This window comes from Pipistrellus kuhlii, unplaced genomic scaffold (assembly GCF_014108245.1).
Source record: "Pipistrellus kuhlii isolate mPipKuh1 unplaced genomic scaffold, mPipKuh1.p scaffold_m20_p_18, whole genome shotgun sequence".
Lineage (NCBI taxonomy): Eukaryota > Metazoa > Chordata > Mammalia > Chiroptera > Vespertilionidae > Pipistrellus > Pipistrellus kuhlii.
In genome coordinates this window covers 10,901,700-10,927,372 of record NW_023425493.1, presented here as the reverse complement: position 1 = coordinate 10,927,372, position 25,673 = coordinate 10,901,700, and the positions used below count along the sequence as shown (strand labels likewise).

The following is a 25,673-nucleotide window of genomic DNA, read 5'->3' as shown; positions in this document are numbered from 1 at the left end:
CAGCCAAAACCAGTTTGGCTCAGTGGATAGAGCATCAGCCTGCGGACTGAAAAGCCCCAGGTTTGATTCCGGTCAAGGGCATGTACCTTGGTTGCGGGCACATCCCCAGTAGGGGTTGTGCAAGAGGCAGCTGATCAATGATTCTCTCTCATTGATGTTTCTAACTCTCTATTCCTCTCTCTTCCTCTCTGAAAAAAAAAAAATCAATAAAATATATATTTTTTTAAAAAAAAGCTAATATGCAAAGTGTCCCCTCGGGAGTTCAACCAGGAGACTGGGAGTTCACTCGCTCGCTATGACATGTGCTGACCACCAAGGGGCAGTGTGGAACATGGCAGGTGACAAGCGGAGGTGGTGGGACACTGAGGGAGCTAGGGAAGGAGGAGGCCAGGAAGTGGGGAGACGGGGAACCTGATTGGCTCTGATTGCTGGCCAGGCCTGTGCACAAATTTTGTGCACCAGGTCTCTAGTTATTTATAACATGGCAAAATTGTAAACAGTGATCAGCCACAGGGAATCGTTAACTAAATAACAGCAAAACTGTAGAAAGGAACACCATACGACTGGTAACATCATACTCTAAGACATAGAGTCTAAAAGAGGTCAGGGAGACATAAACCAAATAACTTATATACTTAGATGCGTAGCCCATGGTCACGGGCAATAGGTGAGTGAAGACCTGGCCTGGGGAGGGGGAGGCCACAGGCTGGGAGAAGGAAGGGGAAAAGGAGGGATAGGAGATAACACTATCAACAATAAAAAATACACTTAAAAATGGAAAAAATAAAAGAATATTTTATCACGCAAGGAAAAATTCAGAATATATTAAGTCTAAGAAGTAGGTAATAAGGAGAAAAGGACAATGAGTGAACCCTAGTAAATAAACTGCACTCGAACCCAAAGGCAGTGGGAAGAAAGGGGCGGAGGGAGTCGCCTGGGGAGACTGCACAGCCCCGTTTGCCATTGTCTGCACCGCTGGTGTGCTCCCTGGTGAGCAAGTGGCCGTCATTAAAAACTCATTTGGGTAACAGCTGGGCGTCAGGAGGGCGCAGAGAAAAATGCTCAGAAGAGCGAGCAAGGTCCTCTCTGGCGGAGACTCTGGGACCTGCGCCTCCGTGAAAACAGTTACCAAGTGTCCTGCCTGCAGATCTCCCACTGAGCTCCCCAGGAGGCCCCATCTGCAGCTCTCAGATTCTCGGGCCAGTCAGCCCCTGGCTGCTGATCTAAAACCAACTGCACTTGGAAGACTGGACACCGGTCCTTCTCCTCATCCTCCCTCCTACTGTCCCTGTGCATCACGCACACATTCTCTCCCCGAGGTAGGGGTATCCACAGCGTCCATACTCACACACTTCACAGGAGAAGCCCACACCAGTCCTCCCTGGCACGGCTCACTGAGCAGTGCCCCCCCACACACACACACCGTGAGGCAAGGCACCAGCACCAAACGGGAGGGAGTGAGGGCAGCAGAAGGAACCGGGCCTGGAAATCCACACACTGGGCTCACACCTGCATGTGGCCACCAACAGGCTGTGACCTTGGAAAGGCCACTGACCTTCTCTGAGCCTCCATTGCCTAATCTGTAAAATGGGGGCGTCAGACAGCCTGTGAGGCTCTAAAATTCCAGAGTTTGTAATCTCCCCAATGTCTCACCTCCAAAGAAATACCTGGACCAGGGGGAGAAGACAGCCCAGAGGATCTGGAGCCCAGAGGGCCTTCCCAACAATCTCCACTTTACAGGAAGTTGCTCTGTACAAGCCTGGACCCTGCAAACAGTTTGAGTGCCTCCTCTTTGGGAAGCCATTCTTTATAAACACAATATATTTTTTTTAATCTCTATTGTTAGGAGTATTACAGAGCAGCTGTCCCTCTATTTTTTCCCCCATTCCCCCCTCCACCTGATTCCTGCCCCACCCCAGGCCTTCGCCACCCTATTGTGTGTCATAAACGCAATCTTAAAGCATATGTTTGGTCCTGCAAAAGCACCACTTACATTTGCTCTGTACTCAATTCTGAGCTCTCATATGGAGGGAGCAATGGTCCCAGTCCGTCCAGGACTGAGGAGTCCCCCGGATGAGACTTGCTTTGCCACCAAACCCAAGAGTGTCCTTGGCCAACTAGGTATCAGTCAATCACTCTACCTCTCAATATATCTCCAGAAACACCCTCTACACTCCATGTCAAAACAAAAGACAACATACCTTTCCGACCTGTACAAACACCGCCGCTCAAATCACCGCCACAGATCATCGGCCATGCTCCCAGGATGCCTCAGGACGCTCTGTCCTCAGCTAAGAGCGCCTTCATGCACCATGTCCCATTAGCACAGTGGTTCTCAGCCTTTCGAATGCCGCGGCCCTTTAATACAGTTCCTCGTGTTGTGGTGACCCCCGACCATAAAATTACTTTCGTTGGTTGTTACCTCATAACTGTAATTTTGCTACTGTTATGAATTGTCATGTAAATGTCTGTGTTTTCTGATTGTCTTAGGCTCTATAGCAGCGGTTCTCAACCTGTGGGTCGCGAAGGTTGAAAACCACTAGCAGCGTTGCCTAAGACCATAGGAAAACACAGCTATTTAAATTATGATTAGAAAAGTTGAGAACCACTGCATTAGGTGCTCTGAGATAGAATTAGGTGCAATTCCCCCGAATGCAAACCCCTCAGAGCATCACCCAAATAAAGCTTGTGTGTGCGACTGCCACCTCATGCTCATATCTTTGTCCTTGATCAGCCCTGGAATCCCTTCAACTCCCTACAGGCAGAAGTCTGGGGAAGCCAGCATACTTATAATTTCCATGCAGTCTCCCTGTGGTCATTTTTAATCTGCCTTGTAACCCTAGGTTTAAATTTAATCATCTGGCTTAGTCAGTATTACTTCTAAACGGAACCTTCACCTGCAGAATTCTGTTCCAGCAATTCAGAACGGCCTCCGATTCTCATGACTCTGGTTATCCACCTCAAATCTCATTGGACTTTCAAACTCTAGCCCCTATTCCGCTGCCTTGGACAACCATTCGGGGCACTGGCTCCATCAGTCCAGTCCGTGCTTCTGGCACGTGCTTCCCAGGAGCTGCCCCGGATGATGTAAGAAGAGGGCCTTGAACCGAGTGCTCTCTGAAGTTTCTAGTTTCCATCCCCACGATTCCATGGTTCATGATATTAATATTTGCAACAGAGCTTACACTAATGTGGCTGGAGATGGAATAGAGGATTAGGAGCACAAAGCAAATGGCACTTAAGGTCTTGTTTGTAGATCCACAGAAAAGGAAAGAGATTTGCTAGCATAATCAGATCCTGTGCCTTGGTGGTTGTTTTTTTTTATTTTATTTGTATGACACAGAGTAAGCCTGAGTTCCTACTAGAAACGCTGGAAGGAAATAATTCATCATACGTGTTTCTTGGTGGAGTTCTAACCACCCAAAAATTAGGTCTCACTTCACACAAGTCAAATAGCGCAGTGGTAAGAAATGTTTACACACCTTGACTAGTCCCTTTTCCATGCGGGCATGAGCCCAGACTTGATCCGCACGAGACTCTTGGAAGGGAGAATGGCTGGGAATCTGAAGACAATGGATAACTCCAACGGCTAGAAGTGATGGTGGTCACGGATTTTTAGGGACCTGATGGTTTGAGTGGTTCTATCTGCCTGTCTTCCCAGCTGCGTACTAACTTTTTTGCAGGACAAGGTACCCTAATCTTTGCATTTTGCTCTGGCCTCAGAGGCATCGACAGCTGACAGATGTGTGCACAGGCGTGTTTGCTGCTGAGGGGAAATCCTCCAGTGCTGTCTGTGGTGACTATCTGAAGTATAAGACCCCCAGCCATAGCCTGGTCATGAACATACCTGAATACAAATACTAGAGGGAGAAGAAATAGAGAAAGAATGGGAAGCAGTATTTAAAGCAATAATGACTAAAAATTTCCCCAAATTAATGTCCCACACAAAAAACAAAGATCCAGGAAGCTCAGAGACTACCAAGCAGAATAAATGCCCCCAAAACTATCCCTAGGTTTATTATACTCAAACAGCAGAAAATCAAATAAAGGGGGGAAATACTGAAAGAAGCCAGAGGAAGAAAAAAAATCACCTAACCTATAGGTAAACAGAGATAAGAACAACATCTAACTTTTCCTCAGAAACTATGCAAGCAAGGAGAAGAATGAAATATTTATCGTGTTTACAGAAAAAAATACCAACCTAAAATTCTGTATATGGTGAAACTATTCTTGTGGGCTTGGGTTAGTTGTAAATATATTGCAAACTTCAGGGCCACTACTAAAAATAAGCACATGATAAGATGCTCCACATATCATATGCGAATAGGGAATTGCAAACTAAAGCAAGATACTACTACACACTTAGTAGGATGGCCTAAATCCAAAACACTGGATAACACCAAATGCTAGCAAGGACATGGAGCAACAGGAACTCATTCACTACTGGTGGAAATGAAAAATGGAACAGCCACTTTGGAAAAACAGTTGGCAGTTTCTTACAAAAATAATCATTCTCGCTGAAACCGGTTTGACTCAATGGATAGAGCGTCGGCTTGGGGACTGAAGGGACCCGGATTCGATTCCGGTCGAGGGCATGTACCTTGGTTGCGGGCATATCCCCAGTAGGGGGTGTGCAGGAGGCGGCTGATCGATGATTCTCTCTCATCGATGTTTCTAGCTCTCTATCTCTCTCCCTTCCTCTCTGTACAAAATCAATAAAATATATTTTTAAAATAATCGTTCTCTCAACGTACAATCCTGAAATTGCACTCCTCGGAATTTACTCAGAGGAACTGAAAACTCCCTGTCCACACAAACTGCACACAGATGCTTGTAGCACCCTTATTCATAATCACTAACCTCAGAATCAACGAACAGGCCCTTCAGGGGGTGAATGGGTAAATAACACGTGTTGCACACCGGCCATGGGATAATATTCGGTACTAAAAATAACGGAGCTATAAAGTCATGAAAAGACGTGGATAAACCTTACATCCACATTATCAAATGAAATAACTCATTCTGAAAAAGCCGCATACCGTATGACTCCAACTGTATGGCGTTCTAGAAAAGGTAAGGCTATGGAGATGGTAAAAGGATCAGAAATGAACGGAGGTGAGGGGGGGGAGGGAAGGGAGGAAGAGAGAGTGCAGAGAGTTTTTTGAGGCTGCGAAATTGTTCTGTGTATAAACGGTAGATACGTGTCATTATACATCTGTCAAACGGACTACAACACTAGCATAAATCCTAACATGAACCATGGACTCTGGGTGAGGATGATGTGTCAGAGGCTGTAACAAATGTGCCGCTCTGGTGGGTTTGATAAGGAAAGAATCTGTGGGGAAGTGGGCGAGGGTTGCGGGGGTCGGGAGACATATGGGAAATCTCTGTTCTTCCCTCTGAATATTGCTGAAAACCTAAAACTGCTCTAAAAAGAGTCTTCATTTATTTTTACAAGAAGGTTTTTAAAAAGGGAATCACGGCCTAAACCGGTTTGGCTCAGTGGATGGAGTATCGGTCTGCGGACTGAAGGGTCCCAGGTTCAATTCCGGTCAAGGGCATGTACATTGGTTACAGGCACATCCACAGTAGGGGGTGTACAGGAGGCAGCTGATCAATGTTTCTCTTTCATCGATGTTTCTAGCTCTCTATTCCACTCCCTTCCTCTCTGTAAAAAATCAATAAAATATATTTTTTTTAAAAGGGAGGGGGATCATGAACTTGTATTTGAGGGGGGTTGAGAGAAGGTGATGGGGTTGCAGGTACTAACAAGGGGCCTCTAGGACTCCGGTGAGTTCTTCATATGAATGGCAGATACACAAGCGAATCACTGGTGAGTCCCCGAGTCCCTGGGTGGACGGCCCCCTGCTGGCCTGAGAGGTAATGGCTGCTGAGATAACAGCTCTGCTTCACTGTTAACTTCAGCCTCGCCTTGAGTTGGGTCTTCGTTGTTACTCATTAATTAAAATCACCCCAACCTCCGAGGCTGGTTTGGCTCAGTGGATAGAGCGTCGGCCTGCGGAGGACTGAAGGGTCCCAGGTTTGATTCCGGTCCAGGGCATATACCTTGGTTGCAGGCACATCCCCAGTAGGAGGTGTGCAGGAGGCAGCTGATTGATGTTTCTGATTCTCTATCTCTCTCCCTTCCTCTCTGTAAAAAATCAATAAAATAATTTTTAAAAATAAAATAAAATAAAATCACCCCAACCGATGTGGCCTCTTAAATTGAATACAGTACAACTGGGGTTAGGTGTAGTATAAACCAGCGTTTTTCAACCGTTAGGTGTAGTATAAACCAGCGTTTTTCAAACGTTTTTTCAGCGTTTTTCAACACACTAGTGTGCCGCGAGATGTTGCCTGGTGTGCCGTAGGTGCAGACAAGACAAGAATTTTATAATTTTTCACTATTTTGTTTACTTAATATTTCATAATAAAGTAATTATAAAATACTTTCTTTGTGTTTATTTGATTCCTATTCAAGAGAATTACTTTATATATAGTCAATATAGGCACAGAGTTAAATTTTTTAACATTTTCTAATGGTGGTGTGCCTCGTGATTTTTTTCATGAAACAAGTGTGCCTTTGCCCAAAAAAGGTTGAAAAACACTGGTATAAACCATCATCTGATCTTATTCTGTTTTGTCTAATCGCACGTTAATTACTTAAAAGCTTAGCACGTTAATTACTCCAACTGGAAGGAAGATTTGTTTGGAAAGAAGAGACTGTCATCAAAACAGCTCCGTGTTTTTCCAACATGAAAAAAGACCTCTTCCTTGAAACGGGTCTGATTAAGCACGTGTGACTCCAAGGACAATCGGGGTAGTCTTTTTAATCTATAAATCACCAAACAGATAAGAGTCAGGCTTGTACTCTGGCCCCCGGCAGGCAGCGGCTTAATCTGGCCGGAAAATCACACATTGGAGCGCTGGGCTGGGTGAATGCAGGGTGTGCTCCAAAGGAGAGCAAACGGGGAGAAGAGGAGCTTTCGTTCAGAATGGGGCAAGGCCAGTGCTTTTATAATCTGCGGAACAAAGAGCAGTGGTTTCTCCGTAGCCAAGTCCTACCCTGGAGGCAGTCCTGCGGAGGAAATGACTTCAGTGCCACCTACGTGCTGACATAATGAGATGGGTAGGCAAGAAAAAGGGGCCAAGCCCAACTGGCGTGGTTCAGTGGTTGAGCATCGACCTAGGAAATAGGAGGTCATGCACGGTTCGATTCCCGGTCAGGGCACATGCTCCGGTTGCAGGCTCCATCTCCATTGGGGGAGCACGTGGGAGGCAGCCGATCAATGATTTGCTCTCATCATTGATGTTTCTCTCTCTCTCTTCCTCTCTGAAATCAATAAAAAAAAATTTTTTTTTAAAGGGTTTGCCCAAGACAACTGCACCCCTGTGTATCCCCCGTCCAGCTTCCCTCTGCAGCCAGCTTCTGCCGCTCCGCTCCTTCCCACGGCGATCCCCATGATTACCTAGGGTCCAGCAGGAGACGGCCTTCAGGAGCGGGGTGCTGCGATAGATGGCGTGCATGTACATGAGGTGCACCATCAGCTCAGCCAAGCTTGATAGTGTCATTATACATAATTAAGCTTGATCTTATGACTGCTCCCTAGATCTTTCCTGGGTAGCTAATGGGCTGTGGGAGGTGCAGCAAGTGCTGCCCAAACAAGTGAAATTCACAAGAACATTGTAACTACGGTGACCACTACCTTGTTTACCTCTGGCTATAAAATAAAGTCTGGATCCTTCTCTGTGGCCGCAGCCAGGCACAGAAGGTCCACCAAAGACTCAGCTTATTCTCTTCGTCTGTCTTTTCTTCATCCTTCTCCGGCCCTCCCTCAGGCTCGCTGAACCCTTGGCTGAGCTGGCCCAGGCACAGCTATGATTCTCATTTTCAGAGAGGGACAGAGATTCAGATGTTGTAGGTGGTTTTTCCGAGGTCCCAGAACGAGAGGGCAGAGGGCTTAAGACTAAAACTCAGATCTCTTCCGACCCCAGGTGAGTGTGCTGAGGGCACCTACTCTTCCCCAACGTAAGGGAACGTGCCTGATCGCCTGTGTGATCTGTGTATAACAATTATTCACAGAGTGTCAATAGCAGCTGCGTTGAGCCTGGGTGCCGGGGCACCACGACGGCCGATTTAAATGAGGCTGCTACTTCCACAGGACGTACGTTCAATCGTGAGAGACAGGCAAGGCCAACTGCTGCTGGCGCCGAGCCCCGTGTGGAGGATGGGCCAGGTGGCGTAACGTGCTGGCTGGCTATTTCTGTTTGAGTCGCCAGGGGAAGCTTGTCTTAGGAAAAGACATTTAAGCTAAGATGGGAAAGACAAGCTGTCACACGACGATGAAGAGGAAGAGCCCTCCTGCAGGAAGGGATGGCCAACAAGGAAGGGCAGCGGGCAGAGGGGAAGATGGCAGGAGACCCGTCGGGGCAGTGGGTAGGAGCCAGACCTTATGGTGTTTTGTTACGGAGGATCGGCCAGGTTTTATTCGAGTACTGAGCACCGTGGGAAGCCATCACTGCTACAGAGCTGGGCTGCTTTTCAGTAAGTCACAGCGTTCTCAACCAGCCTCTACACTCCACTCCCCAAACCCCCGAGTCTGAGTCTCAATTGGCTCACCGTGGCTAGCGCACCACGCTTCAAGTCCTGCATGAATATATAGTGTTTCCACAATCTGGTAAGAGGTACCTGAAAAGCTCAGAACACAATGTATCTTGAGGGAGGAGAGAGGTTTGTCCTGCCTGAAGACTGGTACCCCTAAGTGGTAGATTTGTAGCCCCAGCATTCATGCAAATCCAGCTGCAGGAGGCACTGGCTGTCTCCAGGAAGAGCTCAGATGGAAATGCTGGAGATGAGGTCAGGCTCCCGTCCACACCCACCGGCGGCAGCAGCTCCCTCAGGCCCCTCCCGCTCCCCCACAGTCCACTGCTCAGATGGCAGCTGACAGCTGCTTTCTCCGAACACAGACACAAAGCCCACGGCCGTCCGATGGCAAAGGGATGTTTTAAAACCCCACAAGGCGGGGAGTGGCAAAGGAGAATCAGGAGAAGAGGATGATGGGCCAAAGGTGGGGGGTGCACACCTTCTACACAGAAATCCCGCTGCCTGGAAACACAGTCCTCACGCCCACTCTCCAGCTCTGCCGACACTAGGAATGAAAAATGGCCCTCAAGTCTGGTTTGGCAATGAGTGGCCAAAGCCCCTGACCTAGGAAATCACCCTTGGAAACCGTCAGGGATGAGGTTCAAAAAGGCTTCTGCAAACTCGTCCAAGGATAGATAGATAGATAGATAGATAGATAGCTAATATGCAGCCAAAACCAGTTTGGCTCAGTGGATAGAGCATCAGCCTGCAGACTGAAAAGCCCCAGGTTTGATTCCGGTCAAGGGCATGTACCTTGGTTGCGGGCACATCCCCAGTAGGGGTTGTGCAAGAGGCAGCTGATCAATGATTCTCTCTCATTGATGTTTCTAACTCTCTATTCCTCTCTCTTCCTCTCTGAAAAAAAAAAAATCAATAAAATATATATTTTTTTTTAAAAAAGCTAATATGCAAAGTGTCCCCTCGGGAGTTCAACCAGGAGACTGGGAGTTCACTCGCTCGCTATGACATGTGCTGACCACCAAGGGGCAGTGTGGAACATGGCAGGTGACAAGCGGAGGTGGTGGGACACTGAGGGAGCTAGGGAAGGAGGAGGCCGGGAAGTGGGGAGACGGGGAACCTGATCGGCTCTGATTGCTGGCCAGGCCTGTGCACAAATTTCGTGCACCGGTCTCTAGTTATTTATAACATGGCAAAATTGTAAACAGTGATCAGCCACAGGGAATCGTTAACTAAATAACAGCAAAACTGTAGAAAGGAACACCATACGACTGGTAACATCATACTCTAAGACATAGAGTCTAAAAGAGGTCAGGGAGACATAAACCAAATAACTTATATACTTAGATGCGTAGCCCATGGTCACGGGCAATAGGTGAGTGAAGACCTGGCCGGGGGAGGGGGAGGCCACAGGCTGGGAGAAGGAAGGGGAAAAGGAGGGATAGGAGATAACACTATCAACAATAAAAAATACACTTAAAAATGGAAAAAATAAAAGAATATTTCATCACGCAAGGAAAAATTCAGAATATATTAAGTCTAAGAAGTAGGTATTAAGGAGAAAAGGACAATGAGTGAACCCTAGTAAATAAACTGCACTCGAACCCAAAGGCAGTGGGAAGAAAGGGGCGGAGGGAGGCGCCTGGGGAGACTGCACAGCCCCGTTTTCCATTGTCTGCACCGCTGGTGTGCTCCCTGGTGAGCAAGTGGCCGTCATTAAAAACTCATTTGGGTAACAGCTGGGCGTCAGGAGGGCGCAGAGAAAAATGCTCAGAAGAGCGAGCAAGGTCCTCTCTGGCGGAGACTCTGGGACCTGCGCCTCCGTGAAAACAGTTACCAAGTGTCCTGCCTGCAGATCTCCCACTGAGCTCCCCAGGAGGCCCCATCTGCAGCTCTCAGATTCTCGGGCCAGTCAGCCCCTGGCTGCTGATCTAAAACCAACTGCACTTGGAAGACTGGACACCGGTCCTTCTCCTCATCCTCCCTCCTACTGTCCCTGTGCATCACGCACACATCCTCTCCCTGAGGTAGGGGTATCCACAGCGTCCATACTCACACACTTCACAGGAGAAGCCCACACCAGTCCTCCCTGGCACGGCTCACTGAGCAGTGCCCCCACACACACACACACCGTGAGGCAAGGCACCAGCACCAAACGGGAGGGAGTGAGGGCAGCAGAAGGAACCGGGCCTGGAAATCCACACACTGGGCTCACACCTGCATGTGGCCACCAACAGGCTGTGACCTTGGAAAGGCCACTGACCTTCTCTGAGCCTCCATTGCCTAATCTGTAAAATGGGGGCGTCAGACAGCCTGTGAGGCTCTAAAATTCCAGAGTTTGTAATCTCCCCAATGTCTCACCTCCAAAGAAATACCTGGACCAGGGGGAGAAGACAGCCCAGAGGATCTGGAGCCTGGAGGGCCTTCCCAACAATCTCCACTTTACAGGAAGTTGCTCTGTACAAGCCTGGACCCTGCAAACAGTTTGAGTGCCTCCTCTTTGGGAAGCCATTCTTTATAAACACAATATATTTTTTTTAATCTCTATTGTTAGGAGTATTACAGAGCAGCTGTCCCTCTATTTTTTCCCCCATTACCCCCTCCACCTGATTCCTGCCCCACCCCAGGCCTTCGCCACCCTATTGTGTGTCATAAACGCAATCTTAAAGCATATGTTTGGTCCTGCAAAAGCACCACTTACATTTGCTCTGTACTCAATTCTGAGCTCTCATATGGAGGGAGCAATGGTCCCAGTCCGTCCAGGACTGAGGAGTCCCCCGGATGAGACTTGCTTTGCCACCAAACCCAAGAGTGTCCTTGGCCAACTAGGTATCAGTCAATCACTCTACCTCTCAATATATCTCCAGAAACACCCTCTACACTCCATGTCAAAACAAAAGACAACATACCTTTCCGACCTGTACAAACACCGCCGCTCAAATCACCGCCACAGATCATCGGCCATGCCCCCAGGGTGCCTCAGGACGCTCTGTCCTCAGCTAAGAGCGCCTTCATGCACCATGTCCCATTAGCACAGTGGTTCTCAGCCTTTCGAATGCCACGGCCCTTTAATACAGTTCCTCGTGCTGTGGTGACCCCCGACCATAAAATTACTTTCGTTGGTTGTTACCTCATAACTGTAATTTTGCTACTGTTATGAATTGTCATGTAAATGTCTGTGTTTTCTGATTGTCTTAGGCTCTATAGCAGCGGTTCTCAACCTGTGGGTCGCGAAGGTTGAAAACCACTAGCAGCGTTGCCTAAGACCATAGGAAAACACAGCTATTTAAATTATGATTAGAAAAGTTGAGAACCACTGCATTAGGTGCTCTGAGATAGAATTAGGTGCAATTCCCCCGAATGCAAACCCCTCAGAGCATCACCCAAATAAAGCTTGTGTGTGCGACTGCCACCTCATGCTCATATCTTTGTCCTTGATCAGCCCTGGAATCCCTTCAACTCCCTACAGGCAGAAGTCTGGGGAAGCCAGCATACTTATAATTCCCAGGCAGTCTCCCTGTGGTCATTTTTAATCTGCCTTGTAACCCTAGGTTTAAATTTAATCATCTGGCTTAGTCAGTATTACTTCTAAACGGAACCTTCACCTGCAGAATTCTGTTCCAGCAATTCAGAACGGCCTCCGATTCTCATGACTCTGGTTATCCACCTCAAATCTCATTGGACTTTCAAACTCTAGCCCCTATTCCGCTGCCCTGGACAACCATTCGGGGCACTGGCTCCATCAGTCCAGTCCGTGCTTCTGGCACGTGCTTCCCAGGAGCTGCCCCGGATGATGTAAGAAGAGGGCCTTGAACCGAGTGCTCTCTGAAGTTTCTAGTTTCCATCCCCACGATTCCATGGTTCATGATATTTGCAACAGAGCTTACACTAATGTGGCTGGAGATGGAATAGAGGATTAGGAGCACAAAGCAAATGGCACTTAAGGTCTTGTTTGTAGATCCACAGAAAAGGAAAGAGATTTGCTAGCATAATCAGATCCTGTGCCTTGGTGGTTGTTTTTTTTTATTTTATTTGTATGACACAGAGTAAGCCTGAGTTCCTACTAGAAACGCTGGAAGGAAATAATTCATCATACTTGTTTCTTGGTGGAGTTCTAACCATCCAAAAATACCCCAAAATTAGGTCTCACTTCACACAAGTCAAATAGCGCAGTGGTAAAAAATGTTTACACACCTTGACTAGTCCCTTTTCCATGCGGGCATGAGCCCAGACTTGATCCACACGAGACTCTTGGAAGGGAGAATGGCTGGGAATCTGAAGACAATGGATAACTCCAACGGCTAGAAGTGATGGTGGTCACGGATTTTTAGGGACCTGATGGTTTGAGTGGTTCTATCTGCCTGTCTTCCCAGCTGCGTACTAACTTTTTTGCAGGACAAGGTACCCTAATCTTTGCATTTTGCTCTGGCCTCAGAGGCATCGACAGCTGACAGATGTGTGCACAGGCGTGTTTGCTGCTGAGGGGAAATCCTCCAGTGCTGTCTGTGGTGACTATCTGAAGTATAAGACCCCTAGCCATAGCCTGGCCATGAACATACCTGAATGCCAATACTAGAGGGAGAAGAAACAGAGAAGAATGGGAAGCAGTATTTAAAGCAATAGTGACTAAAAAGTTCCCCAAATTAATGTCCCACACAAAAAACAAAGATCCAGGAAGCTCAGAGACCACCAAGCAGAATAAATGCCCAAAAAACTACCCCTAGGTTTATTATACTCAAACAGCAGAAAATCAAAGATAAAGGGGGAAAATACTGAAAGAAGCCAGAGGAAGAAAAAACAACAACTAACCTATAGGTAAACAGAGATAAGAACAACATCTAACTTTTCCTCAGAAACTATGCAAGCAAGAAGAGAGAAGAGTGAAATATTTATTTATAGTGTTTAAAGAAAAAAATACCAACTTAAAATTCTGTATATGGTGAAACTATCCTTGTGGGTTAGTTGTAAATATATTGCAAACTTGGGTTAGTTGTAAATATATTGCAAACTTCAGGGCCACCACTGAAAATAAGCACATGATAAGATGCTCCACATATCATATGTGAATAGGGAATTGCAAACTAAAGCAAGATACTACTACACACCTATTATAGTAGGATGGCCTAAATCCAAAACACTGATAACACCAAATGCTAGCAAGGACATGGAGCAACAGGAACTCATTCACTACTGGTGGAAATGAAAAATGGAACAGCCACTTTGGAAAAACAGTTGGCAGTTTCTTACAAAAATAATCGTTCTCTCACCGTACAATCCTGAAATTGCACTCCTCGGAATTTACTCAGAGGAACTGAAAACTCCCTGTCCACACAAACTCTGCACACAGACGCTTGTAGCATCGTTATTCATAATCACCAACCTCAGAATCAACGAACAGGCCCTTCAGGGGGTGAATGGGTAAATAACACGTGTTGCACACCGACCATGGGATAATATTCAGTACTAAAAATAACGGAGCTATAAAGTCATGAAAAGACGTGGATAAACCTTACATCCACATTATCAAATGAAATAATTCATTCTGAAAAAGCCGCATACCGTATGACTCCAACTGTATGGCGTTCTAGAAAAGGTAAGGCTATGGAGATGGTAAAAGAATCAGAAATGAACGGAGGTGGGGGGGGGGGAGGGAGGAAGAGAGAGTGCAGAGAGTCTTTTGAGGCTGCGAAATTGTTCTGTGTATAAACGGTAGATACGTGTCATTATACATCTGTCAAACGGACTACAACACTAGCATAAATCCTAACATGAACCATGGACTCTGGGTGAGGATGATGTGTCAGAGGCTGTAACAAATGTGCCGCTCTGGTGGGTTTGATAAGGAAAGAATCTGTGGGGAAGTGGGCGAGGGTTGCGGGGGTCGGGAGACATATGGGAAATCTCTGTTCTTCCCTCTGAATATTGCTGAAAACCTAAAACTGCTCTAAAAAGAGTCTTCATTTATTTTTACAAGAAGGTTTTTAAAAAGGGAATCACGGCCTAAACCGGTTTGGCTCAGTGGATGGAGTATCGGTCTGCGGACTGAAGGGTCCCAGGTTCAATTCCGGTCAAGGGCATGTACATTGGTTACAGGCACATCCACAGTAGGGGGTGTACAGGAGGCAGCTGATCAATGTTTCTCTTTCATCGATGTTTCTAGCTCTCTATTCCACACCCTTCCTCTCTGTAAAAAATCAATAAAATATATTATTTTTTAAAGGGGGGGGGAGAATCATGAACTTGTATTTGAGGGGGGTTGAGAGAAGGTGATGGGGTTGCAGGTACTAACAAGGGGCCTCTAGGACTCCGGTGAGTTCTTCATATGAATGGCAGATACACAAGCGAATCACTGGTGAGTCCCCGAGTCCCCGGGTGGACGGCCTCCTGCTGGCCTGAGAGGTAATGGCTGCTGAGATAACAGCTCTGCTTCACTGTTAACTTCAGCCTCGCCTTGAGTTGTGTCTTCGTTGTTACTCATTAATTAAAATCACCCCAACCTCCGAGGCTGGTTTGGCTCAGTGGATAGAGTGTCGGCCTGCGGACTGAAGGGTCCCAGGTTTGATTCCGGTCCAGGGCATATACCTTGGTTGCAGGCACATCCCCAGTAGGAGGTATGCAGGAGGCAGCTGATCGATGTTTCTGATTCTCTATCTCTCTCCCTTCCTCTCTGTAAAAAATCAATAAAATAATTTTTAAAAATAAAATAAAATAAAATCACCCCAACCGATGTGGCCTCTTAAATTGAATACAGTACAACTGGGGTTAGGTGTAGTATAAACCAGCGTTTTTCAAACGTTTTTCAGCGTTTTTCAACACACTAGTGTGCCGCGAGATGTTGCCTGGTGTGCCGTAGGTGCAGACAAGACAAGAATTTTATAATTTTTCACTATTTTGTTTACTTAATATTTCATAATAAAGTAATTATAAAATACTTTCTTTGTGTTTATTTGATTCCTATTCAAGAGAATTACTTTATATATAGTTAATATAGGCACAGAGTTAAATTTTTTAACATTTTCTAATGGTGGTGTGCCTCGTGATTTTTTTCATGAAACAAGTGTGCCTTTGCCCAAAAAAGGTTGAAAAACACTGGTATAAACCATCATCTGATCTTATTCTGTTTTGTCTAATCGCACGTTAATTACTTAAAAGCTTAGCACGTTAATTACTCCAACTGGAAGGAAGATTTGTTTGGAAAGAAGAGACTGTCATCAAAACAGCTCCGTGTTTTTCCAACATGAAAAAAGACCTCTTCCTTGAAAAGGGTCTGATTAAGCACGTGTGACTCCAAGGACAATCGGGGTAGTCTTTTTATTCTATAAATCACCAAACAGATAAGAGTCAGGCTTGTACTCTGGCCCCCGGCAGGGAGCGGCTTAATCTGGCCGGAAAATCACACACTCCCCATTGGAGCGCTGGGCTGGGTGAATGCAGGGTGTGCTCCAAAGGAGAGCAAACGGGGAGAAGAGGAGCTTTCCTTCAGAATGGGGCGCGGCCAGTGCTTTTATAATCTGCGGAACAAAGAGCAGTGGTTTCTCCGCAGCCAAGTCCTACCCTGGAGGCAGTCCTGCGGAGGAAATGACTTCAGTGCCACCTACGTGCTGACATAATGAGATGGGTAGGCAAGAAAAAGGGGCCAAGCCCAACTGGCGTGGCTCAGTGGTTGAGCATCGACCTATGAAATAGGAGGTCACGCACGGTTCGATTCCCGGTCAGGGCACATGCTCCGGTTGCAGGCTCCATCTCCATTGGGAGAGCACGTGGGAGGCAGCCGATCAATGATTTGCTCTCATCATTGATGTTTCTCTCTCTCTCTTCCTCTCTGAAATCAATTAAAAAAAAATTTTTTTTTAAAAGGGTTTGCCCAAGACAACTGCACCCCTGTGTATCCCCCGTCCAGCTTCCCTCTGCAGCCAGCTCCTGCTGCTCCGCTCCTTCCCACGGCGATCCCCATGATTACCTAGGGTCCAGCAGGAGACGGCCTTCAGGAGCGGGGCGCTGCCGTAGATGGCGTGCATGTACATGAGGTGCACCATCAGCTCAGCCAAGCACCAGCAGACAAAGAGGCGGCCCAGCCCCCGGGCCAGGACGGGCAAGCTGAGCCTCAGGGGGCGCTTCTCTGGCTGCCTCATCTACAGAGGAAACAGAGAAGTCATCAGATTGCACCTCTGTCTATCCAATCTTTCAGTCCCCAAGACAGGGGTTTCAGTGAGCTGCCTCAAGCGTCACTGTGTATCTGCGAAAAGAGGGTTGGTTTCGTTTGCCTTGGGAGCACTCCATGTTCTTGGGCTAAAAAGTCATGGCTGAGCCTGAAACCTGTCCCAAGGTAAGAACAGGACGGGGTTGACCAGCCAGCCTAGAACCAGGAGCCGAGCCGCGTTCCACAGACCTTCACACCAGCAACCACCCTGCCAAAAACCTGGGACTCTGGGGCCTCTTGGGTTTCAGTGCCACCCTTCCTGTCTTCACCCATCACCCCCTCACCTCTAAAGCTGATAAAAAAAAAAAAAAAAAAAAAATAGGGCCAACGCAGGAAAGGGCCCAGGACTGATAAGAGAAAGGCAAAATAATGCCAAAACCGGTTTGGCTCGGTGGATAGAGCGTTGGCCTGAGAACTGAAAGGTCCTGGGTTTGATTCCAGTCAAGGGCATGTACCTTGGTTGCGGGCACATCCCCAGTAGGGGGTGTGCAAGAGGCAGCTGATGAATATTTCTCATTTCTCTCTCATCGATGTTTCTGACTTTCTATCCCTTTCCCTTTCTCTCTGTAAAAAATCAAGAAAATATATTTTTGAGAGAGAGAGAGAAAGAGAGAGAGAGAGAGAGAGAGAGAGAGAGAGAGAGAGAGAGAGAGTGTGAGAGAGGGAGAGGGAGGCAAAATGAGAGGTGGAGCCTAAGGACAAGGGAAAATTACGTGTGGGTGTGTCACCTGAGCTTACGCTGTGTTTGAACCAGGCAGAGGAAACAGTCTCTGGCTGAGCAGGTGGTACAGGGTCATGGTAAGAACATGGGATCTGGCCCTAACGGGTTTGCCTCAGTGGATAGAGCGCCGGCCTGTGGACTGAAAGGTCCCAATTCAATTCCAGTCAAGGGCATGTAGCTTCCTTGCGGGCACATCCCCAGTAGGAGGTTTCTCTCCCATTGATGTTTCTAACTCTCTATCCCTCTCCCTTCCTCTGTGAAAAATCAATGAAATATATATGTTGTGGTGATTAACATAATAAACAAAGGACTAAGCGCATCACCTGGATGAGTGGTAGTTAATCTCTGATCGTTATGTACCCTGTACTGCACATTCTTCACCCTCCCCTTCTCCCCTCATGGCGTCCCAGACCACCAGACACCGGGCACACTTAGGAAACGATTCAGAGCCAGATGTCAAAGGGGACGCAGGGATGTCTGGGTTATTCATAGATACAGACAAACCACTCAGAGTAGACTCAATACCCGACTCAGACCCCAAAAATCCAAGTCTTGCCCTGGCTGCCTGGTTCTGTGGCCACACCTGCCTGCCTGCTGTTCATGGATGCACAAAAGTTGAAAACACAAAGATGACAAAATGTACCGGCAATCTCTAAGATAGGAAGTGGATTCCATTTCAGCCTTACACCACTCGACCAACAGAAAACAAGAGGGAGTGTGGGCGTTTTCTAGATCTGACACTCCTCAGGGCAAAACTCCCCACGGGGTTAAGAAGGCCCAGCTCCACGCCTCCACGGGCCTACAAGGGACTTTCTCTGCAATGCTCAGCCAGCCGTCCTGGTTAGATGCCTCCGAATGCGGGGTAACAGAAATGTCTACACGGCAGAGAACAATCCAATTTTTCATTCTATTTGCTTTTACCTAAGACAGTGGTAACTACCCTGGTCGGATGGCTCAGTAGGTTGGAGCATCATCCTGTACACCAAAAGGTTGTGGGTTCGATCCAAGATTGGGGCAAGGGTGGGAGGCAACCAATCAGTGCCTCTCTCTCTCTTTCTCTCTCTCTCTCTCTTCCCCCTGCCCCCAATAAAAAGTATGCCCTTGAGTGATGATTTAAAAAAAAAAAAAAAAAAAAAAGTAGTGCCCTGACTGATTTGGCTCAGTGGATAGAGCATAGGCCTGCAAACTAAAGGGTTCTGGGTTCGATTTCGGTCAAGGGCATGTACCTTGGTTTTGCGAGCACATACCAATGGGAAGTGTGCAGGAGGCAGCTGATGGATGTTTCTCTCTCATGCATGTTTTTAACTCTCTATCCCTCTCCTTTCCTCTCTGTAAAAAATCATAAAATATATATATATTTTAAAGTGGTTATCTTTCTTCAGAGTCGGGTCATTATCACAGTCTATTTTTAACTTCAGTCTAGTAGCCTCCCTTTGACTTAAAAAAAAAAACAACCAGCCTCGGTCCCTGTCAGTCCGGCAGGAAGAAAGGACGTGCTGTCCACAGATTGCTCTCCTGTCTACGTGCAAAGCAATTCATTCGAGATATTTCCAATCCGGGGGCGTGCCAACCTTGAGGCCACTGGAAACTGCCATCAGCGGGAATTCAAGGCGCCACTAAAAAAATGCACGTTAGCTCGTCTGCAAAGTGCATTTTAAAGCAAATTGTATTTTAAAACCTCATTTCATGCACATTGCATAAAAAGGAATGTTGAATGATGATGAGGGATGACAGTTTCCATGAGGAAGACTTCCTTTCCTCCTCACAGGAATAATACGAGTGTTTGAGCGCCTGAACGAACGCCTTCCCCTAGCCGGCCGTTCGCCTGTGTCTCCCGGGCGCCAATCTCTGCCTTGGGGTCAAGGGCATCGGAGTCGCGGCTTACCCCTCTGTGGCCAGCCAGGGGCCACAGGTGATACCTCTGCTCACAGCAAGCCATTCCCCAGGCAGACCCTGGCTGCCCCTCCCCAGGCGTCCAGACTCCCAGGCTGGTGTCTGCCAGAGCAGCGAGCGGGTGCCGCTGCCCCAGGACTGGGGCCTGGTCTGGCCGGCCTGAGCCTCCGGACCCGCATATCCACAAACCACGCTGCACCTTCTCTCTGAGTGCCCGGAGCTCGGCACATGGGCAGGAAAAGGCTCCCACCTTTACTCCTCCCACCCCAATGCGCTCTCTCTGCCTCCGCGTCACCGCCTGTAAAGTGGTAGTAACCCCAGCAGCTCTCTCCTAGGGCCTGGCTCGGACCAAGTGTTCAGCCGGTATTATTTATTACAATCCGTATTATTCCAGGTCGATGCTGGAAGCAGAGCCCACTCCAGACCCTGAGCAGTGTGTCAGGGACACTGACTGTCTATCCGGCTCTTGCCAGCCCCAGCCTCTCAGGGACCTGCAGCAACTGCCTGGGCTTCTCTTCGCAGGGATAAAACCAGCACACTACCCAGAACTCCCTGCTGCTGCACCCACCAGGCTGGACACCCAGGGTCTCCGTTCTGGCCTAAACTTACCCCAGGATGCCCGGAGTAACAATAACAGTAATGGTTAACACCTTACAGTGTTCATGGGTCAAGCCACACCCCGTATACACACTCGTTTCATCTAATCTCTATTCAAGGCTGCGAGGGAGGTACTATTCTTCTTCCCACTTAACTGATAAAGGAAACTGAGTCACAGGGAAGGTGAGTGACTCACCACACACACTCTCCAGCCCCCACTGAGTGATTCAAGCTCTTCAGAGGGAGGTGTGGTGGCCGGGCTCCTCGCTGAGCAAACAAAGAGCACGTCCCGCCTTTCCCTCCTGGCCCCCCCAGCCCCCGCCCAGGGCTCCCCCCTAGCTCAGTATCTGGATTCCACAGGCCATGAGATTAAAACAAACAAACAAATAAAAAACAGAGCCTGGAACTCCAAATGCCATCAGAGGTGACCCTCAAGTTAAGGCACGGAGGCCTGTTAGCAGGCAAGTGTCACCTGTTCGTGATGGCTGTGTGCAAACGCCACGTGCCTCCCACGACAGAGGACACCTCTTCCTTACGTCCCTCGTCTTGTGTGTGCCCATGTATGTGCTAAACCAGTGGTCGGCAAACTGCGGCTCTGTTGACTAATGAGTTTGCCGACCACTGGACTAGACTAAATGTTACCATGTAGTTGGAAGCTGTGAGGATTAGGCAATGGTGGCATATTGTGTGCAAAGAGGTAAAGGGTGTGATGTGACAGTGGTCGGCAAACTCATTAGTCAACAGAGCGGCAAACCGAGCCGCGGTCTGCCGACCACTATAAACAACGGGTGAGAGAGACCTTCTCCCGGAGCTGTGCCCAGCAAGGTCCTCTTAGCAGATTTCTATGTGGGACTCTGCTGCCCCCTGGTGGCGCAGCTCCACTTCCTGCTCTCGGGCGATGGTAAGCGTGGACCTGTGCGTCTTAAGAACTGGGAGTGTCAGTGTGACAGTCCTTCAGAGCGAGCCCTGCTTACAAGCCCTTCCAGTTAGCCTTCTTCCCCCCACCCCCCACCCCGCCTTTCCCTTCTCTGAAACGCCCCTCCCACCACTAGATCAGCTTCCTACATCAGCCGCACCCTTCCCACCCCCTTTTCTCGTGGGAGGTAAGTGCCCCGCAGGCGCCCCTGGCTTCTGCAGAAACCTCCCGGCTGGATTCTCCTGTGCCCTGTAGCTCACTGCACACTGTGCCTTTTCTAGACCAACTTCTCTATGAGACTTCCTCGATTGTAGACAAAGGTTTCCGTTTGTTTTCCCGAGGTTTCCTGATTTGGAAAATTACGTCCAATTTGAAAGGGTTAGAAAAGAGAGAGCCAGGGCACAGATGCCACCCAGGCCCCACCCCCGGGTCCCTGGGGGAAGACACCAGGCCTCCTCCTCCCCAGACTGAGACTCAAGAGAACGGGCGCCCTTGGCTGTGAGTTCAGGTGGCAGTCATCTCAAAGCTCACCTCTGAGCTGCTGAGCGACAGAGAGGGGACCTGCCTGGCCTCCAGGTCCCCGCCTGACCCCACACGGGGCACCTTCAGAGGAGCAGGGGAGAGAGGAAAAGAAGGATGATTCGCATAAGAACGAAGCACACCTCCCACAGGGCCAAGCTCCTCAATGGACAGGAGGCAGTTAGTTAGGAAAATAATGTTTCCATGCTTCTCTGAGATCACTACCTGGCTTCAGAGAGGTGCGGGGGGAGGGGGACTCGGGTGTTCGGTCCAAAAGTTATTGACTGCAACGTTGGGAAGAATTAAAAACTCTCAATAGTGAGGAGAGGAGACTGTAAAAGAGACAACTTGGAAGGCCTGTGCCCTCCCCCCCGCCGGACCCCAATCTTCTGAGGCACTTAGTGAAATATGGTAGCACTCATACTTGGGTAAAAACTGCTGTTTGAATTTTAACCTTGCTATCTGACTTCGACCTTCGATTACTTGCTTGAACAATAGGGTAGTGCAGGAGATTGACTCCCACTGACTCAGTAGCTTCAGGGGTAGAAACTGTAGATAACCTTTAGTTCTGCTTTTGTATTATGGGCAAGATAGGGCCACATCCAATGTCAAGCAGGGTGTGACTGGGGACCAACCTGCAGGCTGTCCCCAGTCTTTAGAATTTAGTCCTGAGGGGCCAATCAGGGTTAGCCGAGGCAGTGACATCACCGACCTGAGTAAAACCCCTGGACTGGGCGAAATTTGCTCTTTTCCGCCATGCTGCCGGCATGAGTTGGATAGCCCATGCTAGCATGGAGATGGTTCTTTTGTTTATTGCATCGGACTCGGCTCCCTGGTGGTCCTTGGGGATCATGACTGGAATCCCCAGCCAGGACCATGAGGGACCCCGGTCCGGAGAGCCTGACTGGCCGCGGTAGGTGTGTGTTTGTCTGTGTTTTTGTGTGAGCGCTCTGGAGGGACTGCCCCTCCATCGGGGCTCTTACCTGGGTGTTTACTGGCTGCTGCGTCAGCCATGGTTTGAGTCCAGATTCGAATCTGTAATAAACTCTAGCATGCTTAATCAAATTGGCTCCGGTGGTCCATCTCTTGGGGACTCGCTTCGTAACACTTAGGAGAGTGGTTCTCAACCTCTAGATTCATCAGCACCACCTGGAGGGCCTGTGAAACCACGGGGCTTGGCCCCACTCCATCCCCACCCTGAGCCAGGTCTGGGTGAGGCCTGAGAATCTGCTCGGCCACCAACGCTCCCAGGTGACTCTGGTGCTGCTAGTCCAGGGAACACACTTTGGGAACGGGGGTTAGATCCGCTGTCATCACTGCCCATCTCTGTCTTACACAATAATTTTGAACAGAATTGGCAAACAGATTTAAAATTACTTCAGGACAAAAGAAGGATCCCATGCAGCCCAAACTGCGGTATGCAAATCCGCATGCTAAGCAGTGTCTGCTCAGAATACCAAGGCCACCTACAGATGTGCGGAGGAAAAACAGCTAAATAATTTAACGGGCACTTCTAAAACAAGACATTATTGTTATCACGCAGGAATATACTTTCGAGGACAGTGGAATTTTTAAGACAGAATTAAGGGATGTCTAAGAACCCTCTGACTTTTCCAGGGGTCACATTTCGTTTCTCCTCTGAAAATGTTCCACATCGGCTCTGCACTTTGAACCGCACTTCTAGGCATGTATGCATGTGTGTGAATGTGTGCATGTGTGTCTCTGTGTGAGTGTATGTGGGTCTGCACAGGTGTGTACTGTGTACATGTGTGTGTTCTCTGTGTGTATGCATGTACTGCATGTACAGTTGTGTAGTGTGTGCATGTGCGTTATTCTCACTTCAATCAGTATTTTGTTCCTTGCTTTTTTTAATATATTTTATTTATTTTTAAGAGAGGAAGAGAGAGGGATAGAGAGTTAGAAGCATTCTAACTGCTGCCTCTTGCACACACCCTACTGGGGATGTGCCCGCAACCAATGTACATGCCTTTGACCGGAATCGAACCTGGGACCTTCCAGTCCGCAGGCCGACGCTCTATCAATGAGCCAAACTGGTTTCAGCAGGATTTTGTTTTGATGGTGAGAGGTAGGAACCTCCCTGAGAAAAACCGTTTAGGAGTTCAATTCCTAACACTGTAGGTGAATTAACCACATTAGCATGTTCCATGAGGCTGGCCGTGGAATAAGAAAAAATCTAAGTGGGAGGAAAAGTGAGGTGGGAATGAGGAAGGAGGCTTGACATGAGCTTCAAACCAGGTTGCTGTGGAGAGAAGGCCAGCAGGGTCCTGGCAGACACGGGCACCAGACGCAAAAATACACTTGCCCACCAGCCCTCCAGCTCCACCCTCCGTCCCATCTCCATCGCCCTGAGCAGTTCCCAGGCTATGGCAGTTTGTGAAAATAAGAGGGAACATGCTATTTGCCAATCAACAGTTTAGACAGCTTCTCTTACTACTTTGCAAGCAGGACCAGGAGAACCCAATTTCCTCTTTCCCCGGGAGTGTCCTGCGGGGCTCCCCAAGAGTTCTCCCCGTGCCCAGTCATCAATCCTGGTGTCACAGTCCCTCGAGAATCAGGGTTGGCACAAGTTAAGCTTGTTTTGAGGGCTGATTTTCCTGATGTATTTCTTACATTTAAAAAAAAAAAAAATCAAGACAGCCAGCAGTGTTGCTCAGTGGTTGAGCATCAACCCATGAACCAGTTGATCCTTAGTGGGGGTGTGCAGGAGGCAGCCAATCGATGATTCTCTCTCATCATTGATGTTTCTATCTCTCTCTCCCTCTTCTTTCCTTTCTGAAATCAATAAAAGTGTGTGTGTGTGTGTGTGTGTGTATATATTGATATAATATATATCAATATTTTATTGATTTTTTACAGAGAGGAAGGGAGAGAAAAAGAGAGCTAGAAACATCGCTGAGAGAGAAACATCAATCAGTGCCTTCTGCACAACCCACACTAGGGATGTGCCTGCAACCAATGTACATTGACCAGAACTGAACCTGGGACCCTTCAGTCCGCAGGTTGATGCTCTATCCACTGAGCCAAACCGGTTTCGGCAAGAAAAGTATATTTTTTAAAAGTCAAGACATTAATGTGATTTAAATTTGTGAGCACTATGCGTGGCTGGTGTTGCTCAATGGTTGAGCACTGACCCAAAAACCAGGAGATTATGGTTCAATTCCTAGTCAGGCAATGCCCGGGTTGCAGGCTCAATCCTCAGTAGGGGTCATACAGGAGGCAGCCAATCAATGATTCTCTCATCATGGATGTTTCTACCTCCCTCTCCCTTCCTCTCTGAAATCAATAAAAATATACTTTAAAAAAAAAAAAACACCAAAAACTCAGGCCTTAACTGGTTTGGATCAGAGAATAGAGCGTTGGCCTGCAGACTCAAGGGTCCCAAGTTCGATTCTGGTCAAGGGCATGTATCTTGGTCGTGGGCATATACCCAGTGGGGAGTGTGCAAGAGGCAGCTGATCGATGTCTCTCTCTCTCATCGATGTTTCTAACTCTCTGTCCCTCTCCCTTCCTCTCCGTAAAAAAATCAATAAAATATATATTTTAGAAAAGACAAAAACTCAGGGGTCACTTACATGAACATGGCAACAAGGACAGAGGCTGAACCTGCAGAACACCAGTCCAATCCCCAGGGGCCTACCTGCCCGACGAACTCGGGGAAGCTGAGGATGGGCCCGTTGAACCTGCAGAACACCAGTCCAATCCCCAGGGGCCTACCTGCCCGACGAACTCGGGGAAGCTGAGGATGGGCCCGTTGTGGAAGACGGGGTAGTAGAAGACGTAGGCCATCATCCAGGGCAGGGAGTAGAAGGTGCGCCCGCCGGGCAGCTGCTGCCAGCAGAACTCGAGGCTGAAGCTGGTGTAGTAGAGGCAGCGGACGGTCAGCGTGAACTGCAGCAGGTAGTACTCGTTTTCCGTCTTGTACCACCCTCTCTGCAAAGCCGCCGGGAAAGAACAGCCCGTGAGTGGGAAGGAGGGACGTGGCCCAGTCTCCACGGAAGGAGATTTCTTCTGCAGGCAGAGTTGCAGTGCCATAAAGAGAGCTGAGAACCACTGGACGGCAGGTAAGTCCGCGGTAACCAAAACAAGCCGTTAAAGAGCAGCGGGCAGAAGAGTGTCTCTAATACCAACCACCAACTCAGCACGAAGCCTGATGCAACACAATGAAGGTTTTCCCAGCATGCACCTGTCGGATCCATCCAGTGGG

At 48.3% G+C, this 25,673-nt stretch overlaps 1 protein-coding gene across 7 annotated transcripts in view; it reads right to left on the bottom strand.

Annotated features, from left to right (window-relative positions):
- Positions 1-25,673, bottom strand: part of HHAT (hedgehog acyltransferase) — a 180,569-nt gene that overhangs the window by 117,593 nt on the left and 37,303 nt on the right. For all 7 annotated transcript variants that reach the window (XM_036442637.2, XM_036442641.2, XM_036442640.2 and 4 more), the window contains exons 6-7: positions 25,184-25,399; positions 16,563-16,734 (exon numbers count right to left, since the gene is read on the bottom strand). In XM_036442637.2, coding sequence (XP_036298530.1) covers positions 16,563-16,734; positions 25,184-25,399 — 388 coding nt within the window. The remainder of the gene's footprint in view (positions 1-16,562; positions 16,735-25,183; positions 25,400-25,673) is intronic.